We start from the raw sequence: 9,628 nt of genomic DNA on the forward strand, positions 1-9,628 counted from the left end.
TACAATTTGTTTTGTGATTGCGATAAAATTTCCTGTGACCTATTTGGGGAAATGGAATGAAATATTTTTTACCAAATTTGGCATATCGGAACCATTGTAGTTCAAATTTGTCTAAATCTCATCAAATTTAACACCAACGCAGCATTTGGTGGCTTGCGTTGGAACTTGGTCGGCTTATGGCCTCACCGGAACCGCTAATAACATAACATAGTGGGTTTAAAAAACTGTTTTAGCATATCCGTTATTATGAAATGATAAATTTTTAGAGTATTATTCTGTGAAATTGAAATGTAAGAATTTTGAATTGTAAATGCAAATTTTTCTATTCGTATGTGTTTTGCAACGAATTGGCAAGGGTTCTTTCAGTCAAAAGAAAACAACAGTAACGATTTTTCATAAAAAGGTTCAAAGGGCATTACGATTCGTCAAACAGATATGACTTTAAACCTATTCAGACCCATTCTAATTCTGATGCTACCAAATGTGTGCTGCAATGTCGCTTTTACACCCTCTATAATTTACAGTTTAATACTAAATAATCTATTACATATCCTATTTTTTACAAGCTTTGATAGTAACACAAACATTATTTTATCAAACGAAATATGTATGAATGGAAAAAATTAGATTTTCTTCGTGCGTCTTATTTTTTTATTTAAGGGTAGGTATCTAATTCATATATTTAATTTTTCAGATATTCGGAACATGTGCTACTTATCTGTTAATTCTAATCACTTTGGAAGATCTTAGCTAAAATAAATTTTTATAAAAAAAAAACATTAAATATAATATTTTTTTATTAGGAGTAAATAAACTATTATAAAGAATACAGTCTTATAGATACACACATAGAAAAATTATAAAGACAATTTAAAATAAAAAAATTCTACTGTTCCTAAGTGAATTTCTTTTCCAATTGCTGTTTAATATCCTCACATTCCTTGCATTCACTGGACTCACCTGTGGAAATAATAAGGAAAACTCGTAAGTATATGAAAGTAATGTCATTCTTTATAAAGCTCTGCCCTTGTTTTTAAATTTATATTTTTCGAAAATCATCACACTCAGTTCCAAGATATCAATTTTTCGAAAGTTGTTTTTAATTAAATATAAAATTATGGAGTTATGTTATAATGTGTTTTCTAGAGGACACTTGGTATCAATGTGGGCATAGTATTATTTTAAAAATTAATATTTTTTTATATAACTTAATCTCAAAAGTGTTACACCAATGTCATACTAAAATATTTTCTAGTATTTATATTAGATTATTTTATTTACGTACCCTCCTGGCTATGTCCGCAATGTAAATATTCATCGGCCTTATGCATTACATTCTCCTTAATAGCAGCTGCAGTGTCGAGGGCAGGTTCCATGAGGCTTTTGGCTTTCTCAACTGCTGGTTCAACTATGTTTTTCGCTGATTGTACGGCAGGTTCCATGATGTCTTTAGCAGTCTTAACAGCAGGCTCCGCATAGGAGTAAGCTTGTTCCAGGGCTGGAGTTATTGTGTTGTGGATATATTCCTTTGTGCTGGTGTAAATCTGCATAATCAACTAAGTAAGGTGGTTATTGATTTTGTGATGAAGATGAATGCGGTGAAAGATATTGAAATATATTTTTTTAAAACTGATCATCAGTTTATACTGTTGTTGGTTTATTTTAGTCCTTTGTGCTGGAGAAGAAACATTATCTAGCATCATAAAGCTAACAAGTACTGCATGTAAAACCTTTTAATTTTTTCAGTTTAAATAGTCATATTCGAATAAGGTACTTTTTAAGTATACGTCGTCTCTTCAAGAAGATGTTCTTTAGATCATTTTAGACCATGAAAGCCTAATGAATTGGTTTTCGAAATTCAAGGTGTTGAAATATAAAAAATATGTATTTTTAGAATAAAGCGTACGATATGTTTGAGAAATAACATTAGGAATTATATGCACTTCAACTCAATTTCCAAAATATTCAGTGGCGTTGAAATTCAATTAGTGATTTGTTCCCCTTTAATTAGTAAAATCCTCAACTTGAACTTCGTTAATCTAAATCAAGCATATTTAGAGATACTTGAATAAAAGTGACATTTTTTTTTAATTTCAAAACACCAATGGAATCAAATCCAACCACTATAATAATAGTCAATATGTGATATGAAATCTAACAAAAATGAATGATGAAGAAAAGCAGGTGAAGAAATTATAATGTAGAAAATTTATTCACTTACTTCTCCAGGAGGAAGTTTCACCGCTGGAACTTTGTTTTCAACATAATCCAGACCGCTGCATAGCACACCATCAACTTTCTTTATAGGTCCCTCCAAATTTCGAATTACAGGTGTTGCTATTGGTTTTCCCACTTCTACTGCTTTGTTGACGGTGCTCTCGGCAGTTGAAAGAGTCCAGTTGGTGACGCTATTGTAATCCTGAAATGCAACATTCAATTATTTTTTTGTATGAATTTCCTTAAGATCATAAGAAACATTTTCTAAAATTTTGGCATTTATATTTTCTTCTAAATAAAAATGCACAAAAAAAGGTAGAATGTTATGTGAATATCCATATGTGTGGCCAATTTGGGAACTAAATAACCGTAGAAAAAACTAATATGTGGTCTTTTTGAGCTTAGTTTGATGGTATAAACAAATCCTGACTAACTCAATCTGTTTTCAGTATACAGGTGGTGGACAATTAATATTAAGTCAAAGAGCAGGGGCGAAATCATTGGGACAAAATATGACATAGCTTCATAGTCAAAATCATAGAAAGAGTACAATACACTAAAATTTCTTAAGAGTGTCCCGATTTGATCTGATCTTTATTTTTAGATATGTTTCGCTTACCTTTACTTTTTCATAAATATTTGTTGCTGTCTGAATTGTCGATTCAACCACAGGCAATTTCGATATTCTATTTACGGATTCCATACAAGTCGTTGGAACAGTTACTTGTTCGCTTCCTTGTTCTGCAGCCATTGTTAATCTGAGAACAAATGGTAAGGATAAAAAGTATTAAATTAAGAAGATAGATTTTAATACTATTTTATAATATTATTCTTCATTGTATGCATTTATTTTAGACAAACTTTTTTTAAATAAAATTTAGAAAATTTATATCTAGTTTTATTAGTTTTAACGTAGTTAGGTACATCAAAGCATCCCTGAAACTTCGAAGACGACATATCTAGCTGATAGTTTTAAAATAATGATAAATTAATATACTAATGATAATAAATTTACAGGGTGTTGCAGTTAAAGAAATAATATCTTCGCAAAACCTCAGAAATAAAATAAACGATAATTTTCGAATTTGATTTTGAAAAAATTTAAATAATATTAATTAGCACAAATGTTACAGACTGAAAGAATGTTAGAAATCTCCTTTATATTATATTTACTTAAAGATTTTTTATAGTAAAATTGTATTATTATTATTATAACCAAAAAATGAATAATTCCTGTTTTTGATATTTAAATAATTTCTAAATTCTTAATAAATGGACACAATATGTATATAAGCCATATTCCCAACATTTTTGATGCTCTATATTCCTCTATTTTTTTACATTTGCGATGAATTATACTTTATAGTTTAAGCATAAGCCTTAATGAACTAGAAAAACTAGAAACCAAGACTAAGGCTTGCAAGGTGTTGATATTTAAAAAAAAATATGTCACATTTATACGATTATTAAATACCTTTGAAAATGTTTAACCAATGAAAGTTGAGCCTATTATAGGCACCCATAATTAATAATTTTGTAAAATAATGTAGCTGCTAGATTTCAAATTTTAAATAGTATTGATTTAGTTTCCGTCTTTTTTACTTTTTTATATGTAACAAAAAAGAAAATGTAGAAAAAACAAATATTCGTATAAAACTACTTAACTGGAAATATCGAACTTTAACATACTGTTTTAGAAGATTATATTCTGAGAAAAATATAATATTGTGTGTATAAATTGTTAATTGAATTTAATATCTATTTGGCTGCAGATACTTAACAAAAAACAACACTACAAGATTCTAGAAAAAAATTTATCAAAATAGGTAACATATTTTTTGTGATGAAAACAAATATACAGTTTTCGAAAGAAGACATAAATCAGTTCAATAAGCAATAAGACCTTAAATAAATAATATTTATAATGGAGAATATTTTTCATAAGTTCAATTGAATCATCGTAGTCAGTTGAACAATTACATCTAAAATACGAAAAGATATTATTCGAATACGGCGTCCTAAAAAGAATAGAAGAGTATCCTAATTCTCAATGAGCAACACTGTATATTTTTCACTTTTTATAAACATTGATGTCATTTGTCGAAATTATATAAAATGTACAAAATTTTTCAGTCGGGTACCATAATAAAATATTATCAAAATTAAACGAGCTGTAAACGTTGTAAGTGTTTCTAATATAAATAGTTAATATCCTTGGCCTGACTAATGTGTTTTTCGAAAAAATTTTAACATACGAACGAAATAATTAAAACAAAAATTAAAATTTCATTTACAACTGACAATAAAACTAAGCACAAGCATGTAATTAAAATCTCTTTATCAAATTATATTTTTAAATTATCAGACAATAACTTTCTTACCTAGTTTGGACGACTTCAACTGAACTGTATGCCACGATTCAGCTCGAACACTACAACTTATTTCTAAAGCATTGTCTGATAAAAATAAAAAAAAGAAGATAAGGTGACGGAAGGTTGATTTTTTGTTTACAACGCAAATAGCTAAATATTTATCCATTAGGAAGAGGTACCAATCGACCGATTAAGATAGATTTTCACCTTATATCAAATAAAAGTTGATTTTTAAGAACTAGTATAAATTAAAAGGTAAAAATATTTCTATTGCACATCATTTAAATCTACTGCAAAGAGAAGTCAAAATATTAAAAAGCACCTAATTGTAGCTCGAGAAAACAAAATTTAAATCATACATAAAGAGAAATAAATTATTTATAAACATGGCAAGGAATCGGAAGAACATGCGCAGCAGAGAAAAACATTAGAAAGAATAACAGTATAACAGTTAACCTTTTAGGTTATTCAAATTCAAAATTTAAATTTAAATATACGAAGTATGTCAAAAAATTATGATGGTTTGTTTTTTAAAGTCAATTTAAACTAAGCTTATTTTCTTAACAGAAACATTTTTTATTAATTATCTTGATATACAGGGTGTTTGTAAATATGTGTGAATTATTTTAAGGGGTGGTTGACGAAGTTATTTTGTGAAAAAAGTTCATATAAACGTAGGTTGAATTATGTTTCGTTTCCGAGATGTAGTGTTTAAATTTTAATATTTTGTTTATTTTTATTAATTATTTCAGTTTTAAAGATATTGACTCGAAATTTGAAAAACGCTTTGGAGGGATAAATGTGCATTTTTTGCGGTTATCCGAATATTTCTACTTACACCAGTGGCGTTCGTGCGAGAAACCACAACCTTCTTCAATAAAAAGAATGGTACACCACTGACTTTTTCCCGTTTTGATATTCTTTTAGAAATTCGCCACCAATTATGAATGAAATTGGTCTCTTCAATTTTTTTCGTAGGATGCACCGTTTTTGAGGAAAAATAAAACATATTTTATTGCAAGTTGTGTATATTTAATTTCTATTGATATATTATCTAGTAGTTGATGTCAATATTTCTAAATAAAATACAACCATCAAATTTCAAGTTAATATCTTTAAAACTATTTGAAATAATTAATAAAAATAAAAAATAAAAAAACATATTTCGACCTACATTTATATGAACTTTTTTTCACAAAATAACTTCGGTAACCACCCCCTAAAATATTCCGCACTTATTTACAAACACCCTGTATATGTATAAAAGGGACGGAAATATATTTTGTACAATAACTGTAATCATAATAATGATGATGGTGTGGTTTCTCCAGGAAAACCTTTGATTTTATAATTATATATTTTTAACCCAATTATTATTTATTATATTAAATTAGAATTAAGAGTCTTTTCAGACCTAAACACCATAAAAACCTATTTCGCATCATCTTACGAACAACTTTTTGTCTGCAAATAATGTTAATTAAAAGTAATTTATCAAAGTATGTCCATTTGTTAACACCACAACATCCGCAAACTTGGTGATAAAACTAAATAATTTTTTATAAATGAATTAACGGAGGGTCTTGCCTAAAATGATATCGTCATTGTGACCAGCGTCGTAGCTAGGGCTGCAGCGGAGGCAGCTGCCAGAGGCGCAAACTTCAAGGGGGCGCAAATGTATAAATTAAATTATATTTAAAGTTATTGTATTGTTTCTCCTCCTACAAAACAAGTTTTGAGGGGAGCAAAATTTAAATCTTGCCTACAAAATAAGTTTTGAGGGGCGCAAAATTCAAATCTTGCCCTGCGCACTCATGACCTTAAGTACCACACTGATTGTGACAGGTATTTCAATTATCGCTTAAAAACATTCGTTGTTTTTAAAACTGTTATATAGGTATTAATAATTAAATTTTAAATAATGTTTTATCTGTCTTTTTTGCTGCTCCAAATTTGAACAAGTGACAAGTGATGAACTCAACGTCAAGGGTCAATCCGGTTTTATCCGCTTCCGTTTCTCATTCTATAGAATTTTGACACAAAGTACAAAGGTCATTTATTCAATGGTCATTTAATTATATTTTTTTACGCAGGTGTTCTTAAGTAAATGCTGTTTGGGAATTTAAATGACAATTGAAAAGTAGGTACCTATACTACTCCATATTTATTTAAAAAATTATCTGCACGCAGTTATTAACTGTTATCATGCAACATACATATCTAGTTTCCAAATCCCACATCAAATTCTGTATAATCTTTTTTTAGGTTAGCATATATTATAGCAACTAAACATTTTAGACCTATGTAATACGACAAAAATTAGAAAATGTTCTACTTCCATGCCATGATTGCCATGCAAGAGAATCATCTTGTTTGTTCGTGTTAAATCGTGCGTTGGCTCACGTTGGCCGTAAATATTTAATTTCATTAAATAACAACATTGACGCAATTTTAATGAAACTTAATTAACTTTTTGTTCTTAATAAAACATTTTATCACTTTTACTTTGTGATTAAAAACAATTAGGTATGTCCTTTAAACGACGATCAACTAATCAAAATTAATAAAGCAAATATTTTAAATAAATTTTCTTTTCTAGAAACTTCTAATAATAACCGAACACAAATTAATATAATTGTAGGCTGATACGCCGTTTAAACAATTATAATAAGCATAAGGATAATTTAATTAGCAAAATAAAAGTTTATAAATTAACGATACTCAAAACATATAGGTAGGTACATAAATTACTTACCTTTACGGAATAAGATGTTTACAAAAGGACACACATACATATAAAAGTGCTTTAACAAAATTGTTGATAGACTGTAAAGGTTCCCCTCTACTAATTGTTATATATATAGAATTGAGGTTTATTATAAACTGATAAACTTCAACCAACTAGTTAAGTATACGTTCACGTACTATGCACCCTGTTACGATCACGTTGGTATGAATCAACTGTACCGTCTGTTCCAGTCCAAAGTCCACCAGTTCAATATTCCCTTCTAGAAACTGACTATTTCCTTAAATTTACACAGGGGCAACTGTGACAACATAGTGTGACATAGTTAAAACTAGTAGACAGCAAATAAATTCATTCAATTCTGTGTATTTTTTTATTTGTTTTACTTAATATACAGAGTACGAGTAGCGCGACTTAGAGTGCGTACCCGTACAATAGGTATATGGTATATGGATAAGCTTGAAATAGGTACACTGTAAATACTAAAATAGGTCAATTTTATTTTTGCGGAGGATAGTTTTTTGTGACACTGAACATGTCCGTCATATTCCCACATATTCTTTCATTTGCTTATTTGAAAAAACTAAGGTTGTAGTTTTTCTTCGGTTTTTAAGTACTCGAAAAGTGGGTACCTACCTACCTAAAGAAGACATAAAAAATTCTAATATGACAAAATTAAAGGCATTTGACGTCAGTCGATTTTAATTTTGATCGAAAAAATTTCGTATAAATGTGGGATGTTGTATGTTTTATTTTCGAGATATTATAATAAAAAACGCATTTTGTCAGGTGTATGTTTGACATAAAAGTTCTAACAAAAAATTGCGGTAAACTTAAAATTAAAATTAAAAGTTTTATGATTTTTTATTGCAACCAATAAAAAAATTCTAGTAGTTCATTGCTTATCCTTTCTATCAAGGAAAGGTTTATCCCTGCTCCCTATAAACTGTCATATAGTATCAAGTTTAAAGTTTGGCTACTCTAAAACAGTTTTGTATTTTAATAGCTTTTAGGATAGATAATAAAACTTGGTTTTATGAAAAAATTAAACATTCAAAATTACAAGCAATTACGAATTTTGATTTCTTGTATGTACACATGTTACATAATCACAACTATGGTTCATCTAAAAATGCTTGAGAGTTGAATGACCTAAGAAGAGGCGGGACAATGTCGTCATATCTAGTTCCGAAATTTCCTATTTAGCTAGAAAGTGTTTTAATTTTATCATATACCTACTTTTTAATATTGAAAAATCTAGACAAGTGGTATCCCTGCTGCTGAATTTTGAAAACGGATTGTTTATATGCTTGACTTACATATGCTAGTATTACATATGATGTATAAGCTTATATCTCACTCTCGTATTTATTTGTTGAGGTTTAACATTTACAGATTATCTAAGATAGTAGGTACATTAGCATCCTGTCCTAAAGATAGAAATTCTGTTTTAATTAGTTTTATAGGTAGTGTTAATATGTAATAGTTAAATGTGATATTTAATGCTATTGTAACTTCATTAAAACCAAAAAAAGTTCTATTAATATATTTATCATAAACATACCTACTGATTTATTCGTAATCTTTTTGAAAAAACAGTATGTACGCCTCTGCCTAAGTGAATGCACTCTGAATATGAGTGAGATTTCTTATCTTGCGTTCGGCTACCGGCTCTTTGAGAACATTTTTATGTATAAATATTTTCAGTAGTTGTTCTCGGAGCATTGTTAAATATTTGTCTATACGAATTTTCAAAATGAATAACTTTGTGTGATTATCTCTGTAAGTGTTCAGGCCACGAAAATTTAATAATTTCAAATATTTCGAATTTTCACCACCAATAACATTTTTAACAGTATTACACCATAGAAAAAGTATTTATATTTATCTATGTGTTTCACATTGTATTATAGCTATGTCCTGTTCAAATTTGGTTACAGCATCTCTCTCGGTATCGGAATATTCAATACTTTCGAATTTTCAGCACCAAGAACGGCGGTGACAACATTTTTAACATTAAGGCGGTGTTTCGCATGGTATTAGCTATGTCCTGTTCAAATTTGGTTAGTGCAACTCTCTCGGTTTCGAAAATTCAATACCTATGTATATTTTCAGCCACGAAAATTGAATAATTCCAAATATTTCGAATTTCGACCACCCAGTAACGGCGGTGACAACCTTTTTAACAGTAAAGCGACGTTTCGCATTGTATTAGCTATATCCTGTTCAAATTTGGTTAGTGCAACTCTCTCGGTTGCGAAAATTCAATATGTCCAAATAGGAGTTTTGTCAA

General features: G+C 28.9%; 1 protein-coding gene across 2 annotated transcripts; it reads right to left on the minus strand.

Annotated features, from left to right (window-relative positions):
- Positions 1-779: 779 nt before the first annotated feature.
- On the minus strand, positions 780-7,526 carry LOC108912228 (lipid storage droplets surface-binding protein 2). Of its 2 annotated transcripts, none has more exons than XM_018717409.1 (5): positions 7,345-7,526; positions 2,837-2,975; positions 2,222-2,419; positions 1,286-1,556; positions 780-960 (listed from the first exon to the last, which is right to left on the minus strand). In XM_018717409.1, the coding sequence occupies exons 2-5, from the start codon at positions 2,966-2,968 to the stop codon at positions 896-898; spliced, it is 666 nt and encodes a 221-aa protein (XP_018572925.1). In that variant the 5' UTR covers positions 2,969-2,975; positions 7,345-7,526; the 3' UTR covers positions 780-895. The 2 variants fall into 2 exon arrangements, with proteins under 2 accessions (XP_018572925.1, XP_018572934.1); XM_018717418.1 differs by having other exon boundaries at positions 1,286-1,544; positions 7,345-7,523.
- Positions 7,527-9,628: the final 2,102 nt, after the last annotated feature.

Source organism: Anoplophora glabripennis, unplaced genomic scaffold, assembly GCF_000390285.2.
Source record: "Anoplophora glabripennis isolate ALB-LARVAE unplaced genomic scaffold, Agla_2.0 scaffold6, whole genome shotgun sequence".
NCBI lineage: Eukaryota > Metazoa > Arthropoda > Insecta > Coleoptera > Cerambycidae > Anoplophora > Anoplophora glabripennis.

Bases quoted from the DNA above. Each gene is read 5' to 3' on its own strand.
- LOC108912228 (XM_018717409.1), bottom strand. From the start codon at position 2,968: ATGGCTGCAGAACAAGGAAGCGAACAAGTAACTGTTCCAACGACTTGT. The intron at 2,420-2,836 runs GTAAGCGAAACA...GTTGCATTTCAG, and splicing joins ATATTTATGAAAAAGTAAAG to GATTACAATAGCGTCACCAA. The intron at 961-1,285 runs GTACGTAAATAA...TTATTTCCACAG, and splicing joins TTGCGGACATAGCCAGGAGG to GTGAGTCCAGTGAATGCAAG.